We start from the raw sequence: 26,019 nt of genomic DNA, 5'->3' as shown, positions 1-26,019 counted from the left end.
TAATCCAGCCTGACAGCGCGTCGCTGGTTCGAATCCCAATCCTGACCTGGTTGCGTGTCTTCCCCCCCCCCCCCCCCCTTAGCTTCCCTGTTAAAAGGGGTGTAACTGATATGATCATTGATTTGTTAAATTGCTCTATATTTTGGATTCTGTAATCATTACTATTTCAGTCGGGACAACTCATGAATGGATGAAATGTATATTTATTGAGTATAAAATGAGCAATATATATTATGGTTTGGCGATGAATTGGATCTGCTTTATAGGTACTCTGATCAAGCGCACCCGTACCTAAACGGCAGATCCAAAACGACAGGTGGTAGCTGGGGTGGAGGAGGGTGAGCAGCAGAAGTTTAAGCAGACAGCAGCGCAGTAGCACAAAGCAAGCGAGCATGATGAGCAGTGCAAACTTCCAGTTTAAATAGCTGGTATGAAGATGGAATGAGTGTGTGATTGGATGAAGTTAATCATGTGCATGAGAACGTGATGCTACACTGAGTTTCCTGACTGAACTTGCTTTGGGCACGTCTGTGACAGGCGTGACGCTCATGCGTGTTCATACGCATGCAATAAACAAACTCTCCTGATAAAATTGGTGAACACACACAACAAAGATGCAAACGTACTACTAGCCTATCTATCAGAATATAGAGCTTTAAACTTTTTAACCAAACGCTTGTTCTAACCAAAAATATCACTAATACAACACCTTTAAGTATTTGTATCTAATGGTGTTCATTTCTGTCTTGAGCCCAAGTTGTGTATTTGACTTTTTTACTTGACAAGATGCTCAATCCTTTCTCTGTGTTTTTTACTTTCCTGCTGATGCTGCACAAGAATTAATCAATAAATAAATGAAGGGACTGTACATTAAATTATGACTCCAGCTCTTTACCATGGCACACTGTCGGGGTGTAATATACTTAAATGTTCACTGTAGCAGCAATTCATCAAAAGAAGACATTTAAAATGTATTGTTGTATAAAAGCGCCCATCAAATATTATATATCAAAATAATATATCAAATATATTCTGCATTTGATGAGATTTAGCAGCCTCTCAGACCCAAAGCTATAAGAATATTTTGTTATCGTTGGATACTATTTTACAATTCCATATGCTGACGCTGTGTTGATGTTGGTTAATAGGAGAGATAACAGGCAAACGATCAAAATAACAATTCTACTTGTAGAAAGTAGAATAATTGTTTAACAATAATTTAACTCTTGACAGCGTAACATCTGTCCACCATGACCTAAGTAATGTAAATAGTGCATGTAAATTCATCTAGCTGGAGACCACCTGGAACGCCCTCAAGGACCACTGGTGGTCCCCGGACCACTGGTTGAGAACCATTTGTTGTCGTCTAGAGGCAGGAGCAGTAGTAAGCTGTGTGTCAGTTACAAGCAACACTCAGACACTGACTGAGCATACATGTCACGGGAGTCTTAATGCCACAAGTGGACTTATTTCCATATTTCTTTTCTTCATAATTCGTGTGATATTTACACGATCCATCTACGAAATGACAACACACAGCATCGCTTATATGGCTTACGGCGGACGGACTGGCTGACGGTTGAAGTGAATGGACACCATCAACGAGTGATATAAAGACTGTTGCTATTCTGTCAAAAGAAAAAAAGGTATATGAACGTTTTCTTGATATGCTGCTATACATTGATATTCCAATAAAACAACACACATTATGAATGTATACCCATGTGTCCTCCCAGAAAGAGCTCGAGCCGTTACTTTTATATAGTACTATAGTGTGTGTGTGTGTGTGTGTGTGTGTGTTTCTAGAGGCCTCACACCATGCCTCGGTCTGTAGTCACGCTGTGAGCCGGGGAACGAGAGGCCTATCTCGGCCACAGAGAGGACTTTTCTGTCAGAGCAGAGCGGACGTGCGAAAGGCTCCATACTAGCGTGAAAGGTAAAAACAAACGATTGTTGTTGTTTACTCGTATTTGTTGATGTGTTTGCTTCAAATCAGACCCACGAATCCGTGACCGAAGGAGGGGGAAAAAGCCTGTTGATGATGGATGAATGAGCTATCGGTCACTTTAGCCCTACAAGCAGAACCCAATGCTACTGAAGTTTCTGACATTTTTTAGACCCAGACCATGGGGTCCTGTTCCACCTCCACCCTGCCACCGGGTACGCACACATATATAAACGTATACAACTTTGGATAAGTCCTTCTGCGCTCTTTCAGGACTTTTTTTCGTGTGAGGGCTTCTGAATGTGTGAACTTTAAGTACCTATAAATACCGCTGCGAATATCTCCTGTGGCGCGGAAGCCGTTAAGTATTTTTAATCTTTGTTTGACCGATTTGGTCGCTTTGATTCTTCTCTTCCTTCCTTGTTTATTGACACCTCATTGTACCGCCTATCTGGCTAGCTAGTGGCGCTATAGCTATGACAGAGCAGATCAGAGGCAGGGACATAGCCGCACAAGCCAACCGCACACCGGGAGGCGGTACAATAAACGGTAAACAAACAAGAAGAAATAAAGCGACCAAATCGGTCAAACAAAGATTAAAAATACTTAACGGCTTCCGCGCCACAGGAGATATTCGCAGTGGAATGTATAGGTACTTATAGTTCACGAATTCAGAAGCCCGCGTTCCAAAATTCCCATACGAAAATATAGTTATGAACAGGGACCCTACATAAAACTCATCCAAATTTCAGAATAGCTTTATGGAGGGTTCCGAGAGGGGCTAAGGTCACTTTAGTTTATACCTCCCAGAGGGGCAGATGTTTAGATGTTTTCTGATGGATTGAAAATGGTGGACCCTGTTGTAAATAAGCGTCATGCTTAATGCACGGTTCGTCCACAAACAGTTTTTTCATTGACTTGTGCTTTCGTTTGAAATGTAGGCTATCCATTATGCATACTGTGAAATAAAACTTCCGATCAATCAATACAGCAAGGCAAGGCAATTTGATGAATATGGCACCTTTCATACACAAAGGTAATTCAAAGTGCTTTACAGAATAAAAAAACAAATAATGCACTTTAAAATGAACAGAGAATATAGCTACAATTAAAATAATATAAAGGAGCATATAAATACAGATAAAATAAATAATAGAAAGTGACAGCACGCAGTTCATTAAAAGCCCAGGCAAACACTCCTTGGGCTAAAAACGACATTAGACGTCATGACAAAAATGTGATGAGGTCAATCAATCAATCAATCAGACTTTATTGTCACAACACATTACAAGTAACATGGGTGAAATTTGGTTGTGCAGGCACTCATTGCAATTACAATCAGAGTTACACAGCTGCAGCCATATTTCGGCGCTGCTTAAGCACAGGTCAGCACAGTTTGGCCTTTTGATTGATTGAAATATTTATTAACAGTACATTTCAAGCACAAACTCAATACAGAGACTGTTAACTGGGAGTGGACGACCCAATTAAGCATTACACTTGTTTACAACAGGGTCCACATTGTTCAATTCATCAAAACATTTAGAGACATACAAATAGACACTTCTATGTAGTTAAAGAACAGAACAGGAATTCATCATATAGGAAGCAAAAAGGGAAAAGATACATATACAGTGAGGGGAAAAGGGGGGGGGGGGGCGGTGGGGGGGATTCAGATTTTACAGAGGCCAGTTTCGAATTGCAGCCATCCGTAGGTGCCCTTTGAGAGCGGTTTTGAAGGAGTCAAGGGATTCACAATAATGACTGTTGGTAGGGTGTTCCACATTTTGGTGGCATAGGAGCGAAAATAATTTAGTCCCTTGTTTGTGCCGAATCTGTGTTGTACATGGTACACATTTGGGCAAGTGGCTATTAGCCCAGGAAGTGTATTTTGTGCAAAACTAATGCTTGGAATGGATTCAGAATCATGGAAACCCCTTAGTTTGACATGTCACATATGCTACTTAAAGGAAAGTTTGACATTTTTTTAAATGTTTGCCTGCCATAGGATGTTAATGGTAGGGTCACAAGAAACCCCTATAGGCCTAATTGTATTTGCTCAATTCTAACAGCCGGTCAGCAAGTGGATTCATGAATGTATGTATATATTATAGACAATATTCTAGGCAAATAAAAAGACTCAAATTTCCCACCCGTCCATCTTTGCTGCCGGACTACAATGTTAAATGTTTTTTTTTAAACTGCTATGTTTGGGGATATGGATATAATGTAACTGTAGTTGGTCTGGAAATGCATACATTGCCTTGGAGACCACAGGTGTTTTTGTTGTTCTGAAATGCATGGCTCCACCATCACCACTGGTGCATTATTTTGCTGTCAACAGTCTGTCGCCTCGCCTGCATGCTTTAATGAGCGTTATTTTGTGTGACAGGCAGGCTCTCGGAGACATGCACCCACCACCACCAAACAGGAAGGACTATGTAGCAGTCACCTTCGCCGAGCCAGTCAGCCCTAATAATTACAACAATGGCAAGCAGTGGAGGAGGCAGTCGTGCTGGAGGGTACGGAAACCTTAAGTAAAGCTTTTAACCCGTTTAGCCCGAGAGGACGAGTTTACAAATGTCTAATAAATCATGACCGTTTTCAGAAAAACCCTATGTTTCTATATATGTCAGTGGTTCTCAAACTATCTCATGTCAAGGACCCCCAGAATTATATGTAATTGGCCCCCGTCCCCAATCTCAAGATATGTTGTTCCAGGGACCCCCCCGCCCCCAGAAGCAAAGATTTGAGACAAACATTTTCATGATTTTTCTAAAATAGATCTACAAGCTACGAGCTTGTAGATAAGTATAACATAATGCTTAAAACACCTGCAGGGGTTCCGTCCAGAATGTGTTAAATGATAGGCTTAATTATTTAAGCCTATTGTAAAAAAAAAAACCCAGTGCCTAATTATTTGTGGTCATGTTTCCTCCTCCTCCTCCTTCTTGTATACACACTGACACAACCTGATAGACCTGCTGCTAGAAGATGACACTGACTGGCAGACAGCAGCTCGCATGACCCACTTTTCGCACTACGGTGTTTGTTGCATACTAGTACAATCATGCCATGAATTGTATTGTTTGCTGTCATGCTTGGATCACTGAAACTAGTGGTGTGCTGACGACGAGCTTGTTTGTTTGCTTGATTGAATGTTCCCTTTTTGTGTTTTACCCCTTCAGGCCGGGAACCCATTTTAGGGTTCTGTGCAGTATTCAAAAATGTAAAAAATAATAATAATAATTGATGCTGCTATATAAATATTTGAAGTTTTTCAGAAAACCTAGGTCAGGATTTAGAGGCGTTTTTAGAATGGGACTCAGGCCTAAATGATACTAGGACAGGTAGTAATACAGTACAGTCAAAGGTTAGTTAAGCTGCTCTTCTATATTGGAGCAAAACTAGGAAGTTGGAAACCTTTTATTGTGTCTTTAACTTTTCTTGAATCCGGCAGAAAGCTGATACAGATATTGCTATATCGATATGGGCAGTTCAATGGTGTCATAATTCTCCAGTCCATTCACACTGTAAAGTGATATGGTACAACATTGTGTATGACTATCAATGGCTTTTCACAACCCGGCAGTGTGGGAAAAGGCTTTAATTACAAATCGGAATGATGTCGGCTTGTTTGCTTATATAGCTGAGCTCAGTGGACAGTGGTGGCATGAGATATTTCTTTGATTGTTTGGGATTTTCTTTTTTGGGAGTTTTATGTCTTGCAAAACATACAACTGCATGCACACATGAGATCAGATGTACTTTATTATCAGCTGCATAACGTGAATAAAATAATCAACCAGACAAACCGGAACACAGCCTATTAAAGACCATGGCCTGCACAGACAGGACCACATGCATTGAGGGAGAAAGTTCTTGTGCCACCCCTTATCCCTAAATGTATCCCTAAAGCCAGGGCCCCATCTTGTGCCACCCCTTATCCCTAAATGTATTTGCCATTTTTACTATTTTGAAAAACCTTTTTAAAATAGTTCAACTAGCTGATCGATGTCGGCACGTTGTGAGCTTGTAGTAGGGGTTCACGCAGGGGTGGAAGCTCGGCTATTTAAACTATTTTAAAAGGTTTTTCAAAAATGTGTAAAGAAGTTTATAGGGGTAAGGTAAGATATAGCAGTATATATGTATTGCTATACAGTAACTACTGTAAGAGGTAATAGTGTATTAGTAAGTAGATCATGTGCACCCCGAGCATCAAATTGAACACTGTGCTAAGCTGCAATAATTGTCTGTGGAGAAAATATGAAAAACATTTGAAAGGAGAAGTGTATTGGTTACCATGTTGACTTCACCGCAGGTGCCAAAATGACTTAAAGGGAGCTCCTTAATTTAGAAAGATGCATTAATGGTGCTATGTTACAGTGTGCAATACATTTGAATAAGCACTTTTTAAAGCAAGAAACTGGGAAGACTGTTGTGTGGAACGCTGTTGATTTAGTAGAATGTGTTGTTGTTGTTGTTGCCTAAGCTATGCTGATGCATTGTCTGAAGGAAGCCCAGCTAAAATAAGTTTTTCTCTCATGTACCTAACACAACCTTGATGTGTCGTAACCCTTAAAGGACCACTTCACCACTTTTCTTCTTCATATAATAGGTCCTCACTAATAATCATGATAAAATGGCACAGTTTTTCTACTCAGTAAGAGGGCTGTGGGCAGTTCAGAAACCGGTCCACCAGTGACATCATTGTTAGGCAGATATATTTTTTAAACACTTTCACTTTCACGTTGCAACTTGTCAGGACTAGAAAGCCTGCAGTTTCTATTAGCTTGCATTCCCCATCGATGATGTCACTGGTGGACGCGTTTTTGAACTGCCCACAGCCCTCCTATGAAACACAGACTTGAGTAGAATTTTTTTTTGCCATTTTATGATTATTAGTGAGGACCTATTACAGTATATGAATATAGGTTGAAAAGTGGTGAAGTGGTCCTTTAATTAGGGATGGGATGATATGGAAATGACATGTCACGATTATTGTGGCAAACATTATTGTGATTAAGGATATTATTGTGATAATCAAAATAGGATTAAAACTTAAAAGGGACACTTTTGTTAACCACTTGAACCCACAGCAAGCATCCCTATTCTATGACCCCGGTTGACTGCTTGTTTGTTACTGTGTGACTTCAGAAATGGAAGCAGCTGTCGAGGTTGCAGCGCAGCCTCATCCTGTTCACGGTGGTTCTCCTGTTGATCTGTGGGGTTTCTTCCCATGCCAATGTCACCGAATACCTCCGAGGTAAGGCAGCCGCTCAGTGAGTCCAGACTGGACCCAATGTCAACCACTCGGCTTGTGACACAAATTAAGCCAAAGTCCTGCGAATCACAATGTAAACATAAGGCAGTGGGGCAACAATGTTTCAAACATCCCGTTAGCGCGCCACTCGGTGGCGCACTATGAGCTTGTAGATCTGCTATTTTTCAATAGCTAAAGCATAACATGATGCTAACACCAAAAGGGGTTGCCGCCCAAAAAGTGTCCACAGTGCCAGACAGGTTTGAGCGGCGCGGCTTACATATAAAGGTTAATGTAAAGGTACATATAAAGGTTTGAGCCGCGCGGCTTACATATAAAGTCATATAAAGCAGTTTGTGCTGCGACCCGGCGCAGCACAAACGGGACGAAGCCGAGGCGAATATTTAAATTCAAGTCTGAACGTTAGAAGCATCACAGCCTTTCAAACAGCGCTCTATCCTGCTGAATGTCTGTTCAGGCTACAGTGGGGGACAACTGGACAAAGTAGATGGAGGTGGAGGAAATGACCCCGGCCCGAGGCCTGCTATACCCGCTGCATTACCCGAGCTTGAGAAAGACCAAGGCCCGCCTCCCGAGAAAGAAGCCCCACCTCCGTTGCCCGAGGTTCCTTCAGATGTTGATACGGTATGTTCCTTATTCCAATCTTAAACCACATAGGCTCTAATTCACAATTATTTCAATATATTATTTGGAAAAACTACTAACACATTGACATGCCTAAAACAGGGACACCGAGTTGAAAGTGGTTCAAATGCCAGGCCACTTGCACTTTTGTAATCTAATCCGACCTTCTCGTAGAAACCGAAGAGATTGCCCCACAAGCGAGGGCCGCCTGCGCTGCAGAATCGCCTGCAGAAGAAAGGCAACGCCTCCGAAACTCTGGAGGAGGCCAAGGGAGCAGCCGAGGGAAAGAAAGATGGGGAGGGAGGTGGAGAGATCAGGTGAGAGATACATTTTACTGAATTCCCTAAAGGCCAGCACAGTATACCTTTTTCGTCCACAGCTCTAAAAGCTCAAAACCTGTCGCAATGCGTCGTGCATTTATATTTTTATTTATTCCCGAGGTCTGAACATCTTTGAGGGGCGCTAGCCCCTCCTATGCCCAGCTTTGTCTGTTAACACAATTAAAACATAGGACGTGTGAGAACGTCATAAGGATCCTGAAATATTGGTGCCTACGACGTCCCAGCGACGCGGGGAGAGATAAGAATATTCAGAATTTTTCCTTTTTTTTTTTTTGGCATTTCGCTTTTCGCTTGCTGTATGCTAACGCTCAGTGCAACTATTAGCTTGTCATTGACTCCCATGTTAGCGCGGCGGAAAGAATGACTCGTATCTCCTAATCCAAGGCGCTCTCCGTGGTGATGAATGGATCGATATGCTGGCGCTTCATTTCTGCTCCTCATCCGTCTCTCCCGCAAAATATGAACGCTCTTTGGAGCGTAAAAATATATATTAAGATGATCGGGGATCTGAGGTCTCTTTGTAAAGTCAACTTTTTTAGGAAAGTGTTTCCGGTTCATGGCTTTCAAAGTAAAAGCGTTCAGACAACTCTGGCACCCCGGAGCTTCTATTTTGATGCACTTCCGGCACTAAATGTGTTTTAAAGTCTAACTCATGTTGATTAGGTGATGTAATGGTGATGTAAAACAAACGGTGCCAACACAAACATTAAATGCCATTAACAATAAAGAGACAACATGATGTAATGAGGGACAATATGACGTCAATTTTATAAAACAAACATTGAACTAAAAACAAACAATAAACCTCGCCAGAATGACATATGTGATGATTTGATTAGCTGAGCACAGAATGTGATGTATGATGATATGAGCGCCCCTCACTTCACACGAGTGTGATGTTTCTTTTTTTTAAACTCAAGACTTGGTCTACCGGCCAAGGTGCCTGGACCACTGAGCCACGGCCCAGGCCACAGAGCGAACATGTTTAACTCAAATCTTTGTTTCTGGGAGGGGGTCCCTGGAACAACATATTTTCAGATGGGGGGTCGACGGCCAAATCCATATATTTTTGGAGGTCCTTGACATGAAAATGTTTGAGAACCACTGACACAGAAACATAGGGTTTTTCAGAAAACTGTCGGTTTAGAAGGCATCGTTCTCAGGGTCTAAATGGGTTAAATAGCGTGGAACATTTCACGGGGTTATGCAGCCAAACTGTTTTAACCGAGGAAGTGTCCTCCTGGCTTGTGTGCAGTTGGCGTGGAGCAGTGATAGACGCTAAACAGGCCTCCGACGGCACCAAGGATGGAGAGAAGAACGGAGAGGAACCGCCGGCCGATCCCCAACGCAAACCACCCACCGCGGCGTCAGGTATCGCTTCTCCTCCTCTACTGTGCTGTGACCAGTGTTGTTTTTGGCAGCACATTTTGATTTTCCATTTTAATTAATGGATGGAAGTCAATGGGGTTCTAATCGGGCTGAATGGTGTCTAAATTTGGAGTCATACTGTACGTCAAACGTATGTCCATATTGGAGCCGCACCGTTCCATCTCAAGATCCACATGATTGGATATGAGCACAATTATATACTGTATCTAATTTGACTCCTTCCTGTAACAAAAAAAAAGGAAACTAAACAAAACAAAACAAATGAGTGAATCGCTCTGTAGACCAGTGTTGACAGTGTTGTTTTTGTCAGCAAATTTAGATTTTAGATTTTAGTTTTAGTCATAGTCAATAGTTTTCATTTAGTTTTAGTCACATTTTAGTCACCTGGAATGTTTTAGTGTTAGTCTAGCTTTAGTCGACTAAATGTCATAAGATTTTAGTCGACTAAATCTACAGTCGACTAAAATGTGTTTTGGCGGGCCTTGATGACAGATTTTACACTTTGCAACGCTTTGCTTGTTTGTAGATCTGCTATTTTCAGCATGCAACCAAGTGTAAAATGACTTATAGTGGATCTCTTGTCCACTAGTCCCTTCCTAACATTTTAGTCTAGTTTTTATTTGTTGACGAAATTGTCAGTATATTTAGTCTTAGTTTTAGTCATAGCTTAGTTTTCATTCAGTTTCCGTTTAGGTTCTGTCAGTGGAAAAAGGTAGTCGACGAAAGTCTTAGTTTCAGTCAACAAAATCAACTGTGTGTGTGTGTGTGTGTGTCTGACTGTGTGTGTGTGTGTGTGTCTGTGTGTGCGTGCGTGCGTGCGTTGTAGAAGCCAGTAGGCTTGAGGCGGTGCGGGAAGCTTTCAGACATGCATGGAAAGGCTACAAAGACTTTGCCTGGGGCCACGATGAGCTGAGGCCCGTCTCCAAGTCGTTCGGGGAGTGGTTTGGTCTGGGCTTGACACTCATCGATGCCCTGGACACCATGTGGATCCTCGGCTTGAAACAAGGTGCACTATATTCAACCTTTTCCTTCAATGGATGGATGCTTGACTGTGTTGATTTGTTTTATTATAGTGTATATTGGAAAGTCAATTCTTTACTGAAAGAAATGTTGTCTCTAGCCCATTGAGACCTGAGGCGAGGTTCTACCAAATGTCTTCCCACATCCGGAAATATGTAGTTCCAAAAACGTTTGCTGTGAAATAATCTATATTCAAAGATTTGCACACATTTTCATGAGTTAAAAAAAGAAAGAAAAAGCAGATCTACAAGCTTGTATCGCGGCACTCGATGCTTTGAACTTGTAGATCTGCTATTTTTCAATAACTACAGTTTAAAATAATGGTTAAAGTGATTAAAAGGTTAGGTGACACAGATGCGTTCCAGGTCTTAATGGGCCAGCTATGCCGTAGTTTGTAAATATCAGAAGTTTCCTTTTTTTGCTGACAATTTCCCTGTAGCTAAACCACTCAAATCATTTTGGTATTTGTGACGTATTCAATCAGAGTTTGAGGAAGCAAAGACGTGGGTGTCCACAGAGCTGTCCTTCAACAAGAATGTGGACGTGAACCTGTTTGAGAGCACCATACGTATCCTGGGAGGCCTGCTGAGCACCTACCATCTGACGGGAGATGCCATGTTCCTGGACAAGGCGGTGAGTCAACACGCACACACACACACGCACACACGCAGACACGGAATTAAAATATGAATGCACTCACGCAGACGCACACACACGCACACACACACACGCACACACGGAATTAAAATATGAATGCACTCACGCAGACGCACACACACACACACACATACACGATGCGATCAAAACACATGAGCAAGCACACACAGACATCACACAACACAATCATCACATTTGTGTACATTGTACATGCATGCACAGTCTTATCTCCCTCCCCCTTTCTCAGAGAGAGACACGGGGAGGTTGTCCTTTCTCAGAGAGAGACAGGGAGGTTGTCCTTTCTCAGAGAGAGACAGAGAGGTTGTCCTTTCTCAGAGAGAGACAGAGAGGTTGTCCTTTCTCAGAGAGAGAGACGAGGAGGTTGTCCTTTCTCAGAGAGAGACAGAGAGGTTGTCCTTTCTCAGAGAGAGACAGAGAGGTTGTCCTTTCTCAGAGAGAGACAGAGAGGTTGTCCTTTCTCAGAGAGAGACAGAGAGGTTGTCCTTTCTCAGAGAGAGACAGAGAGGTTGTCCTTTCTCAGAGAGAGACAGAGAGGTTGTCCTTTCTCAGAGAGAGACGGGGAGGTTGTCCTTTCTCAGAGAGAGACAGAGAGGTTGTCCTTTCTCAGAGAGAGACAGGGAGGTTGTCCTTTCTCAGAGAGAGACAGAGAGGTTGTCCTTTCTCAGAGAGAGACAGAGAGGTTGTCCTTTCTCAGAGAGAGACACGGGGAGGTTGTCCTTTCTCAGAGAGAGATTTATTAGGGCTGACCCGATTCGATATTTATATTTTCTGTCATAGCTGGCTCATGCTATGGCAAAGATTGGGAGGCAGGAGACAGCGCAACAGTATAAGAAACTGTATTTATTATATAGGGCTAGACATTAACTTAAATAACGGAACTACAACATAACATAATCAAGCAACGGGTCCTATGAGGTGTGGAGTCAGTAATCAGTGGTGTGGGGGTGATGGATGTGTGGAACATGGTGTGTGTGTGTGTGTGTGTGTGTGTGTGTGTGTGTGTGTGTGTGTGTGTGTGTGTGTGTGTGTGTGTGTGTGTGGGGAAAGGAAAAGGTAAACATCAATGAACGGTGACATGGAGGCTGAAGCAGGGAGGGGAGGCAGCAGGTCTGCCTCCTCTGGATCTCTCTCTCAACTGGCAGGGGCGTTGCATTTATAGCCTCTGGGAGACACCGGGCACAGGTGCTCTCCCATTAGCCATCAGGCAAATGCCCCACCCAGGCTCACCTACAGGATGACAGTTAGGCAGGCATATTCTACTCATATGTGTGGGGCATCACATTTCATAGAACACTTACGCATCACAATGGTGTATAATATCCAAAATCACAGACAACATCCAGTCTAATATCGAAATATGGATATAATATGTGACTAAATTTGACTGAGGGACTGCCATTTTGAATTTTCGTTTTGTCAAAGCAGGGAATCATAGCTTCAAATTGACATATTGGTTGTTCAGTTTGACCCACCAGTTCTGGAGATATGGCTTATAGAGTGATGTCTGGCAGAGAAACAGCGAGTTGAGAAAACGGGCTTGAAAAGGTTCACTTCTGTGGTCTCTAACATTACACCTATAGCTACATGATGAAAATGGCTCTTCTCTTCTCTCTCTGTCCAACAGAAAGACATCGGCTCGCGGTTGATGCCGGCGTTCAAAACGCCGTCCAAGATCCCCTACTCGGACGTGAACATCGGGAAGGGCACGGCCCACCCCCCCCGCTGGACCTCAGACAGCACGGTGGCCGAGGTCACCAGCATCCAGCTGGAGTTCAGAGAGCTCAGCCGGCTCACGCAGGACCCTCAGTACCAGGCCAGAAAAACAACTCTCTTCTTGTCTTTTTGCTTAACCCATTCTGACCTGAGATCAGATTCATACCAGGTTTCCACATGGACACACGCTGGTCTGACGAACCCATTCTGACCTGAGATCAGATTCATACGAGGTTTCCGCCGGACACACACTGGTCTGACGAACCCATTCTGACCTGAGATCAGATTAAAAAAATGTCAGTCGTTCAGTCTCGATTTTTTTTCCAAAAAATAGCAGATCTACAAGCTCATATCGCGCCACTCGGTGGCGCGATATGAGCTTGTAGATCTGCTATTTTTCAATAGCTAAAGCATGACATGATGCTAACACCAAAATGGGTGCCCGGTCAGAATGGGTTAAAAGAGCTTAACTCACTGGTCAGGTCCTTTTTAAAGTCTCTTATTTCTTTGGGGGCCTTCTGGAGTAAGCCACCTGTTGCTCCCTCATTTGACCCGCGTGTCTTTCTTCGTCCATTTCGTTGATTTCCGTGTTTTCTTTCCCCCGTATATTTCCCACTGTATGACTCCTTGTTTGTCTCCTCTCGTTCATTCCAAAAGGAAATTTGCAATTAAAACATTTAAATTGGATTTTAGAGAGGTGTATGTATTTTACCGGAGAGAGCTGAAAAGTCAAGCAGCCATGTGCTGCCAATCCCCCTCTTGTTGTTTTAAAGCATTATGTTATACTTTAGCTATTGAAAAGATAGCAGACCTACAAGCTTGTAGCGTGGCACTCGGAGCTTGTAGATCTGCTATTTGTTTTTAAAAGTCGTTAAAATGTGGAGCAAATCTTTGAATATTATATTCTATCACAGTGAACGTTTTTAACTCAAATCTTTGGATATTATATTCTTTCACAGTGAACGTTTTTAACTCAAATCTTTGGATATTATATTCTTTCACAGCAAACGTTTTTAACTCAAATCTTTGAATATTATATTCTTTCACAGTGAACGTTTTTAACTCAAATCTTTGCTTCTGAGGGGTCCCTGCCTGGGAACAACATCATTTCGGCTGCCAATTACATACAGTTCTGGGGGTCCTTGACATGAAAATGTTTGAGAACGACTGACATAGAAACATGGAGTTTAACCCTGTGAGAACGACTGACATAGAAACATGGGGTTTAACCCTGTGAGAACGACTGACATAGAAACATGGGGTTTAACCCTGTGAGAACGACTGACATAGAAACATGGGGTTTAACCCTGTGAGAACGACTGACATAGAAACATGGGGTTTAACCCTGTGAGAACGACTGACACAGAAACATGGGGTTTAACCCTGTGAGAACGACTGACATAGAAACATGGGGTTTAACCCTGTGAGAACGACTGACATAGAAACATGGGGTTTAACCCTGTGAGAACGACTGACACAGAAACATGGGGTTTAACCCTGTGAGAACGACTGACATAGAAACATGGGGTTTAACCCTGTGAGAACGACTGACATAGAAACATGGGGTTTAACCCTGTGAGAACGACTGACACAGAAACATGGGGTTTAACCCTGTGAGAACGACTGACACAGAAACATGGGGTTTAACCCTGTGAGAACGACTGACATAGAAACATGGGGTTTAACCCTGTGAGAACGACTGACATAGAAACATGGGGTTTAACCCTGTGAGAACGACTGACATAGAAACATGGGGTTTAACCCTGTGAGAACGACTGACACAGAAACATGGGGTTTAACCCTGTGAGAACGACTGACATAGAAACATGGGGTTTAACCCTGTGAGAACGACTGACACAGAAACATGGGGTTTAACCCTGTGAGAACGACTGACATAGAAACATGGGGTTTAACCCTGTGAGAACGACTGACATAGAAACATGGGGTTTAACCCTGTGAGAACGACTGACATAGAAACATGGGGTTTAACCCTGTGAGAACGACTGACATAGAAACATGGGGTTTAACCCTGTGAGAACGACTGACATAGAAACATGGGGTTTAACCCTGTGAGAACGACTGACACAGAAACATGGGGTTTAACCCTGTGAGAACGACTGACACAGAAACATGGGGTTTAACCCTGTGAGAACGACTGACATAGAAACATGGGGTTTAACCCTGTGAGAACGACTGACATAGAAACATGGGGTTTAACCCTGTGAGAACGACTGACACAGAAACATGGGGTTTAACCCTGTGAGAACGACTGACATAGAAACATGGGGTTTAACCCTGTGAGAACGACTGACACAGAAACATGGGGTTTAACCCTGTGAGAACGACTGACATAGAAACATGGGGTTTAACCCTGTGAGAACGACTGACATAGAAACATGGGGTTTAACCCTGTGAGAACGACTGACATAGAAACATGGGGTTTAACCCTGTGAGAACGACTGACACAGAAACATGGGGTTTAACCCTGTGAGAACTACTGACATAGAAACATGGGGTTTAACCCTGTGAGAACGACTGACATAGAAACATGGGGTTTAACCCTGTGAGAACGACTGACATAGAAACATGGGGTTTAACCCTGTGAGAACGACTGACACAGAAACATGGGGTTTAACCCTGTGAGAACGACTGACATAGAAACATGGGGTTTAACCCTGTGAGAACGACTGACATAGAAACATGGGGTTTAACCCTGTGAGAACCACTGACACAGAAACATGGGGTTTAACCCTGTGAGAACCACTGACATAGAAACATGGGGTTTAACCCTGTGAGAACCACTGACATAGAAACATGGGGTTTAACCCTGTGAGAACGACTGACATAGAAACATGGGGTTTAACCCTGTGAGAACGACTGACATAGAAACATGGGGTTTAACCCTGTGAGAACGACTGACACAGAAACATGGGGTTTAACCCTGTGAGAACGACTGACACAGAAACATGGGGTTTAACCCTGTGAGAACGACTGACACAGAAACATGGGGTTTAACCCTGTGAGAACGACTGACATAGAAACATGGGGTTTAACCCTGTGAGAACGACTGACATAGAAACATGGGGTTTAACCCTGTGAGAACGACTGACACAGAAACATGGGGTTTAACCCTGTGAGAACGACTGACACAGAAACATGGGGTTTAACCCTGTGAGAACGACTGACACAGAAACATGGGGTTTAACCCTGTGAGAACGACTGACATAGAAACATGGGGTTTAACCCTGTGAGAACGACTGACATAGAAACATGGGGTTTAACCCTGTGAGAACGACTGACACAGAAACATGGGGTTTAACCCTGTGAGAACGACTGACACAGAAACATGGGGTTTAACCCTGTGAGAACGACTGACACAGAAACATGGGGTTTAACCCTGTGAGAACGACTGACATAGAAACATGGGGTTTAACCCTGTGAGAACGACTGACATAGAAACATGGGGTTTAACCCTGTGAGAACGACTGACATAGAAACATGGGGTTTAACCCTGTGAGAACGACTGACATAGAAACATGGGGTTTAACCCTGTGAGAACGACTGACACAGAAACATGGGGTTTAACCCTGTGAGAACGACTGACACAGAAACATGGGGTTTAACCCTGTGAGAACGACTGACATAGAAACATGGGGTTTAACCCTGTGAGAACGACTGACACAGAAACATGGGGTTTAACCCTGTGAGAACGACTGACATAGAAACATGGGGTTTAACCCTGTGAGAACGACTGACACAGAAACATGGGGTTTAACCCTGTGAGAACGACTGACACAGAAACATGGGGTTTAACCCTGTGAGAACGACTGACACAGAAACATGGGGTTTAACCCTGTGAGAACGACTGACACAGAAACATGGGGTTTAACCCTGTGAGAACGACTGACATAGAAACATGGGGTTTAACCCTGTGAGAACGACTGACATAGAAACATGGGGTTTAACCCTGTGAGAACGACTGACATAGAAACATGGGGTTTAACCCTGTGAGAACGACTGACACAGAAACATGGGGTTTAACCCTGTGAGAACGACTGACGCAGAAACATGGGGTTTAACCCTGTGAGAACGACTGACATAGAAACATGGGGTTTAACCCTGTGAGAACGACTGACATAGAAACATGGGGTTTAACCCTGTGAGAACGACTGACATAGAAACATGGGGTTTAACCCTGTGAGAACGACTGACACAGAAACATGGGGTTTAACCCTGTGAGAACGACTGACATAGAAACATGGGGTTTAACCCTGTGAGAACGACTGACATAGAAACATGGGGTTTAACCCTGTGAGAACCACTGACACAGAAACATGGGGTTTAACCCTGTGAGAACGACTGACATAGAAACATGGGGTTTAACCCTGTGAGAACGACTGACACAGAAACATGGGGTTTAACCCTGTGAGAACGACTGACACAGAAACATGGGGTTTAACCCTGTGAGAACCACTGACATAGAAACATGGGGTTTAACCCTGTGAGAACGACTGACACAGAAACATGGGGTTTAACCCTGTGAGAACGACTGACATAGAAACATGGGGTTTAACCCTGTGAGAACGACTGACATAGAAACATGGGGTTTAACCCTGTGAGAACGACTGACATAGAAACATGGGGTTTAACCCTGTGAGAACCACTGACACAGAAACATGGGGTTTAACCCTGTGAGAACGACTGACATAGAAACATGGGGTTTAACCCTGTGAGAACCACTGACATAGAAACATGGGGTTTAACCCTGTGAGAACCACTGACATAGAAACATGGGGTTTAACCCTGTGAGAACGACTGACACAGAAACATGGGGTTTAACCCTGTGAGAACGACTGACACAGAAACATGGGGTTTAACCCTGTGAGAACGACTGACATAGAAACATGGGGTTTAACCCTGTGAGAACCACTGACATAGAAACATGAGGTTTAACCCTGTGAGAACGACTGACATAGAAACATGGGGTTTAACCCTGTGAGAACCACTGACATAGAAACATGGGTTTTTTCCGGAAACTGTCAGGATTTAGAATTAGAAGACATTTTGTAGAATCGTCCTCGGGTCTAAATGGGTTAATTAATATTGGTGGTAATCAATAAAAGTCAACGTCTGTCTTCTCTCTCTCTCTCCTACAGGCGGCGGTGGAGGAGGTCTCCAATCAGGTCCACAAGTTGGACGCCAAGTTGGACGGTCTGGTTCCTATGTTCATCAACACCAACACTGGACAGTTCACTCATCAGGGCGTGTACACGCTGGGCGCCCGGGCCGACAGCTACTACGAATACCTGCTGAAGCAGTGGATCCAGGGAGGCAAGACAGAGAGCCAGTGAGTACGGTTCTTACTTTAAGATATTTATTTATTTTGCGGCTTACGCCTTTATTGATTTTTTAAGGGATAGAAAGTAGGCTGACAGGAAACGGGAGAGAGATGGGGGGATGACATGCGGTAAAGGCTGTGTCGGGTCCGGGAGTCGAACCCGCGGCACACCGCGACTGGATCACCAGTCCGGTGCCCAGACCGTTACGCTACGGCCTGGGCCTACGGTTCTTACTTTGGTTAGGGTTAGAATGCCTATTTTGAACTTGTTTTGTCCTCCTCTTCTCCTCATCGGCTTCCCTTCTCCAACCCTCCCCTGTGTGTTTTTCCACGTTTTCAACGTCCTCTGTGAATGCTGCCACAGTACTGGCAGTCTGACTCTTAATGCTTAGGGTTCCATAGTCAATCTGGAACACAAAGTCCCAAGTTTTCAGCCAAGCCACGGTGTCATGCAGCTGGCTTAATCTATGCTGTCATAGCTGAAAGTCATATTGCTTGATCTGTCTGTTTGCGCGCGCGCACACACCCCCACACACACACACACACACGCACGCAATGCGCACGCGCACACAGTCTCTGACTCACACACATAAATGCTTTTTATTGCACTTTTATTTTCACTCTGCCGCATGCTTATACTTGCCAGCACACAGACTCTTGTTCAAGTTCAAGAAGTATTTTCCATGTCTCTTGCTTTCATCATCACTTATTTTACTAATTTATTACTGTATTTTGCGTCCTTTTTTCCTCTGGGAAACATACATTGAGCAACAATCTCAGTTCAGGATAGAAATCACTTTGTTCTCCAAATGGAATAGCCACAGGCATTCGTCCTTGACATATTGATGTATGACTACTCCGTAACAGCGTCAAACTGTTTGACGGATTGATTTTGCAGTCAGACAGACAGACAGAAAGAGGAGTGGTTGGGCTCAGAATTAAAACCGGGAAAGAATCATCATTATTTTCTGATTTCAGCATTGGCTATTCAAAAATGAAAGATATATAAGCTCACAGCGCCTCACTTCGTGCTGCACAAACATTTTTTGAAGAATCTTGAAAGTGTGAGAATTTAGAAAGCATCTGTAGAATTGGCCTCAGGGTTTTAAGCTGCTTTCAATAAGTGTTTCAAGTGTCTGTTGAGTCTGTGTTTTTGCGTTGCCTCAGGTTCTTGGCTTAGATTAGTTTATTTGGCAGCAGCACTGGATTCCTTGTGACAAAGCAAGAGCTTGCTGTTGGCTATTGTACAAGCTCTGGAATTAACACCACCTACCTCCAATATGCTGGTACTTAGTGGGTGGTAATAGTAGGGATGTGTAAAAGTGTCCAAAATGGCCTAAACTAACAAAATGTATGGTATTAATTAATTACTTAATTAATGAATCGGACCCATCGCTAGGTAATATATTGATCAACTCAATTGGTCACTTTGGTAGGAAATCAAACACTGTTTGTCTTCTTCTCTGTCCTGGAAGCCAACCTGCCTGTTCAGGTAGACAGGTACAGGAAGGTACAGGTAGACAGGTACAGGAAGGTACAGGTAGACAGGTACAGGAAGGTACAGGTACAGGTAGACAGGTACAGGAAGGTACAGGTAGACAGGTACAGGAAGGTACAGGTAGACAGGTACAGGAAGGTACAGGTAGACAGGTACAGGAAGGTACAGGTAGACAGGTACAGGAAGGTACAGGTAGACAGGTACAGGAAGGTACAGGTAGACAGGTACAGGAAGGTACAGGTAGACAGGTACAGGAAGGTACAGGTAGACAGGTACAGGAAGGTACAGGTAGACAGGTACAGGAAGGTACAGGTAGACAGGTACAGGAAGGTACAGGTAGACAGGTACAGGAAGGTACAGGTAGACAGGTACAGGAAGGTACAGGTAGACAGGTACAGGAAGGTACAGGTAGACAGGTACAGGTAGACAGGTACAGGTAGACAGGTACAGGAAGGTACAGGTAGACAGGTACAGGAAGGTACAGGTAGACAGGTACAGGAAGGTACAGGTAGACAGGTACAGGAAGGTACAGGTAGACAGGTACAGGAAGGTACAGGTAGACAGGTACAGGAAGGTACAGGTAGACAGGTACAGGACGGTACAGGTAGACAGGTACAGGAAGACAGGTACAGGAAGGTACAGGTAGACAGGTACAGGAAGACAGGTACAGGTAGACAGGTACAGGAAGGTACAGGTAGACAGGTACAGGAAGGTACAGGTAGACAGGTACAGGAAGGCGTTGGTGAAGCAGATCACATTTCCTAGCCTGGTGTCATCCATTCTCTGTGTGTTCTTTAGGTTTAGCCTGGTGTCATCCATTCTCTGTGTGTTCTTTAGGTTTAGCCTGGTGTCATCCATTCTCTGTGTGTTCTTTAGGTTTAGTCTGGTGTCATCCATTCTCTGTGTGTTCTTTAGGTTTAGTCCTAGCCTGGTGTCATCCATTCTCTGTGTGTTCTTTAGGTTTAGTCTGGTGTCATCCATTCTCTGTGTGTTCTTTAGGTTTAGTCTGGTGTCATCCATTCTCTGTGTGTTCTTTAGGTTTAGTCCTAGCCTGGTGTCATCCATTCTCTGTGTGTTCTTTAGGTTTAGCCTGGTGTCATCCATTCTCTGTGTGTTCTTTAGGTTTAGCCTGGTGTCATCCATTCTCTGTGTGTTCTTTAGGTTTAGTCCTAGCCTGGTGTCATCCATTCTCTGTGTGTTCTTTAGGTTTAGTCCTAGCCTGGTGTCATCCATTCTCTGTGTGTTCTTTAGGTTTAGTCCTAGCCTGGTGTCATCCATTCTCTGTGTGTTCTTTAGTCCTAGCCTGGTGTCATCCATTCTCTGTGTGTTCTTTAGGTTTAGTCTGGTGTCATCCATTCTCTGTGCGTTCTTTAGGTTTAGCCTGGTGTCATCCATTCTCTGTGTGTTCTTTAGGTTTAGCCTGGTGTCATCCATTCTCTGTGTGTTCTTTAGGTTTAGTCCTAGTCTGGTGTCATCCATTCTCTGTGTGTTCTTTAGGTTTAGCCTGGTGTCATCCATTCTCTGTGTGTTCTTTAGGTTTAGTCCTAGTCTGGTGTCATCCATTCTCTGTGTGTTCTTTAGGTTTAGTCCTAGCCTGGTGTCATCCATTCTCTGTGTGTTCTTTAGGTTTAGTCCTAGCCTGGTGTCATCCATTCTCTGTGTGTTCTTTAGGTTTAGTCCTAGCCTGGTGTCATCCATTCTATTCTCTGTGTGTTCTTTAGGTTTAGTCTGGTGTCATCCATTCTCTGTGTGTTCTTTAGGTTTAGTCCTAGCCTGGTGTCATCCATTCTCTGTGTGTTCTTTAGGTTTCGGGACGACTACCTGCAGGCAATCGAGGGCGTGAAGAGAAACCTTTTGCAGAAGTCCTCGCCTAACGGCCTCACCTTTGTCGGGGAGGTCTCCCATGGTCAATTCAGCCCTAAAATGGTATGTATCCACTGTAGCTAGCCTGGGTAGGGCATTCACTAGTTGCCTAGTTTACTAGTCGACTAGTTGATTAACTGCTGTACCTATTATGTAAAAAAAAAAAAAAAAAAAAAACTGTGTACATTGGTGACTATAACTATAATATACCTGATCTTGAGACCTACAAAATCGGGGGGAAAAAACAACTTATTTTTCTAGTACTGTAGTCAACTACTACCAACAAGGTCGACTAGTGGATTTACTAGTCTAGTTGAATAGTCAACTAGTTGCTTAATGCCCTAGCCTGGGGTCCACCTATGCTTTCTATGGCATAGGCAGCTCCACCACGGACCCCCTATAGCCTGGGGTCCACCTATGCTTTCTATGGCATAGGCAGCTCCACCACGGACCCCCTATAGCCTGGGGTCCACCTATATGCTTTCTATGGCATAGGCAGCTCCACCACGGACCCCCTATAGCCTGGGGTCCACCTATATGCTTTCTATGGCATAGGCAGCTCCCGACAGGATCCGCCGGGAGAATCTAGACGATTCTCTATTCAAAATATTCAAACATTATCGATTCAATACATAGGATTTCATCACAATCTACTCCAGCCAACTGAAGTGACTATACTACAGTAAGTTGAAAATGACTGAAGACATGATGTTTACTGTGATTAGGGGGAGCTTACATTTCATATCACAATGACATGATGTTTACTGTGATTAGGGTAAGCTTACATTTCATATCACAAACACCATGTAGTGATATGACTGAAGACACGATGTTTACTGTGATTAGGGGGAGCTTACATTTCATATCACAGACACCATGTAGTGATATGACTGAAGACATGATGTTTACTGTGATTAGGGGGAGCTTACATTTCATATCACAGACACCATGTAGTGATATGACTGAAGACACGATGTTTACTGTGATTAGGGGGAGCTTACATTTCATATCACAGACACCATGTAGTGATATGACTGAAGACATGATGTTTACTGTGATTAGGGGCAGCTTACATTTCATATCACAGACACCATGTAGTGATATGACTGAAGACATGATGTTTACTGTGATTAGGGGGAGCTTACATTTCATATCACAGACACCATGTAGTGATATGACTGAAGACATGATGTTTACTGTGATTAGGGGGAGCTTACATTTCACAATCGATTTTTGAATGGTTCATAACGGGAATCGCGTTCTAATTCGAATGGATTTGTTGACACCCGTACTGTTGCATGTTTGTAATAGAACCCTTCCCTCAAACATCTCTAGTGCTCCCGCTGACTCCCGCCCCTTTTATTTTATTTTTTGTTAGGACCACTTGGTGTGTTTCCTGCCGGGCACCCTGGCCCTGGGGGCCCACAACGGCCTGCCCGCTGACCACATGGACCTGGCCAAGCAGCTGATGGAGACCTGCTACCAGATGTATGCCCAGATGGAGACGGGCCTCAGCCCGGAGATCGTCCACTTCAACATGCATCAGGGCAGTGTGCGCGACGTGGATGTCAAGGTAAGCTGGGGGGGGGGGATGGGGTCATATGTTAGTCCAACGTACCAATAATCCGACATACTGTACGTGGCACTGTACGTAGTAAAATTGACATGCCTTTGATCCATGAAAATCCGCTTGAAAATGAGTCCAATGATTTGTTATTGAGCCGATCCGGGTCACAGACCAAGAGCAAAGCGGGCTAAGATCGTCTATAAACCTTGTTCACTTTGCATTGGAGTCAGTTTCCCAGAAGCCCTTGCAAGCCGGCGGTTGGTTGATTTACGATTACGCCTCGTCACAATGTCTGCGAATTAAACACATAAAACAAATAGCGGGTTTAGCATATTACACGTGGAAAGACAATGGAATAAATGTCGCGTATGGCGGGTTATTCGCTCAAAGTGTTAAGACTCACCCGTGGCTCTGACATACGTGGCCGTTTTATTGAATGGGCTAACAGCTCCACCAGAGAGCTCAGTGACTTCCTCCTGGGGAATCCCCAGACGTCCCGGTGTCTCCTCCCAGTGGGACGTGCCTTGAGGACCTCCCTAGGGAGACGCCCGAGAGGCATCCTAACTAGATGTCCGAACCACCTAAGCTATAGCTGGCTCCTTTCCAGGTGAAGGAGCAGCGGTTCTACTCCGAGTCTCTTGTGTGAATGAACTCACCCTATCTCTAAGGGAGATGCCAGCCACCCCGTCGCTTGTATTCGTGACCTTATTCTTTCGGTCATGACCCACACTGCATGACCACAGGTGAGAGTAGGAACGAAGATTGCTCGGTAGACAGAGAGCTTTGTCTTCTGGCTCAACTCTCTTTTCGTCACAACAGTGCGGTACAGCGACTGCAATAGCGCCCCTGCCGCTAAGTTTCTCCGGCTGATCTCCTTCTCTATCCTCCATTGAGATTGAAAAGCATTACATAACAGAATGAGATGGTGAGCGGGTGTGCGTGAGAGAAGGTCTGTTTGAGGTTTTTTATATTGCTCTTTGGAGAACGAACAGGGATAGTTGGAGATATTCCACAACACAGGATTGGAAATGATGTTCTCCTCTGAATGTAGCCGTAAGATTCATTCATACCTTGCTATAAGTTGCTAAACTAAAGCATGTCGATACATGCTCCACGTGCTCTATATCTGTTTTATTGCCGGGCGGAGCAGGAGCCTGCAATCTTTGAGTGGTACAACCACTCATTATTATTTTGACCGCCTGTCCCCGACCAATGGTATTTAAATACCGGCCGCCAGATTAGCCGCATGGTACCCGAGGGTACCGCAGGATCCCGCTCGCGGTGCGGGGCTCTACTTTTATACCCGACGTGTAATGTTGACCTTTTATTGTTCGTCTCGTGGCTTTGTGTCTCAGCTTGCAGACAGACACAACCTGCTACGCCCAGAGACGGTGGAAAGCCTGTTCTACCTGTACAGGTTCACTAAAGATGAGAAGTACAGAGACTGGGGCTGGGAGATTCTGAAGAACTTCAATAAGTACACCAAGGTGAGTATCATGATCAGTAGGCTATTGTGGTCAGTACCATGTAAGTACAGTATCGTGTCGGTATAATATCGTGTCAATACCACCATGGTCAGTATGTCAGTAATCAAGTATCACCCCCTGAACTTCTCTGTACGCTGAATGAACCTCCCGTTGTAATCAGAACTGCAGACTCACTCCCAATCTGCTGCTGTAGTCTGAAAACCCACCTGTTCAGACTCCACCGTAGCCTGCAGCACTTGCCCTAGTCTCGTCGACCTTGCGGGCGTATTCAAAGGCAAAATCATGTCATTTACATAGCATATTATGTAGATATAGCATTCTATAGTATAGTTCTTCTACCTACATTGCAGTATTGCTACTAAAATGTGGGTACTTTTTACAGGCTTTAGTTCCGACATACTAATGGTCCGACTGTCATTAAACCGACACCCTATACCCAAAACCCTAACCGCAAGCACGGCGCAACGCATGTCGGACCAACGCATTGTCGGGAGCGACGGGTGATTTCCACACGTCGGACCTTTGGCGTGTCGGATCTGCGTGTGCATCCTGTGTATACTCAGAGCTTCATCGTACAGATCTGCGTGTTCATCCTGTGTGTACTCAGAGCTTCATCGTACATGTTAGACAGATGTCATGTTCTTGTTTATGATCCTTAACTATTTCTATGTATTTGATGTATTACCATGTGTTGTTCTTGCTTAACTGTAAATGTAGCGTCTGCTAAATGGCTAAATTGTAAATTGTACGCTTCCTGGCGAGGGGGGCTGTAGCGTGCCCGTTGAGCAGCCCTAAATGTGTGCGACGTGTCTCTCTGCCCTCTCTCAGGTATCCTCCGGCGGTTACACGTCCATCAACAACGTGCGTGACCCGGAGTACCCCAGTCCCCGAGACAAGATGGAGAGCTTCTTCCTGGGAGAGACCCTGAAGTACCTGTACCTGCTCTTCTCCGACGACCCCCAGCTCCTCAGCCTGGACCAATACGTGTTCAACACAGAGGCCCACCCCCTGCCCATATGGCCTGCTACTACCACCGACTGAAACACAGGCATCACATCACTCGCCCCTTTTCCTTTGCGGGGTGAACTGGTTCAGTCATTCTTTCCCCGCCTAATATGGAACCCGTGCAGAGTGTCTCCACTGGTTCAGAGGCCTAACAGTTGGTTTGGAACTGGAACCAAATAAATGGCCGCCGGTTCCGTGAAAACACCAAAGGTTCCAAGAATCTAGAACGGAACCAGTTCTAAGGAGCCTAAGTTATTTTGATGAAAA

At 44.2% G+C, this 26,019-nt stretch overlaps 1 protein-coding gene across 1 annotated transcript; it reads left to right on the top strand.

The window, feature by feature from the left end:
* Positions 1-1,463: 1,463 nt before the first annotated feature.
* On the top strand, positions 1,464-26,019 carry man1b1b (mannosidase, alpha, class 1B, member 1b). Its single transcript, XM_083783316.1, has 15 exons — positions 1,464-1,646; positions 1,807-1,936; positions 4,338-4,467; positions 7,103-7,211; positions 7,687-7,853; positions 8,028-8,170; positions 9,450-9,565; positions 10,410-10,589; positions 11,088-11,236; positions 12,906-13,094; positions 18,151-18,341; positions 21,636-21,756; positions 23,072-23,266; positions 24,616-24,747; positions 25,576-26,019. Exons 3-15 carry the CDS (start codon positions 4,354-4,356, stop codon positions 25,786-25,788), a joined length of 2,019 nt encoding a protein of 672 aa, XP_083639442.1. The 5' UTR covers positions 1,464-1,646; positions 1,807-1,936; positions 4,338-4,353; the 3' UTR covers positions 25,789-26,019.

The sequence above is a fragment of the Protomyctophum parallelum genome (genome assembly GCF_964188405.1).
Source record: "Protomyctophum parallelum genome assembly, chromosome: 15".
NCBI lineage: Eukaryota > Metazoa > Chordata > Actinopteri > Myctophiformes > Myctophidae > Protomyctophum > Protomyctophum parallelum.
The sequence above is the reverse complement of the archived record's forward strand: the minus strand, read 5'-3'. Positions and strand labels throughout refer to the sequence as shown.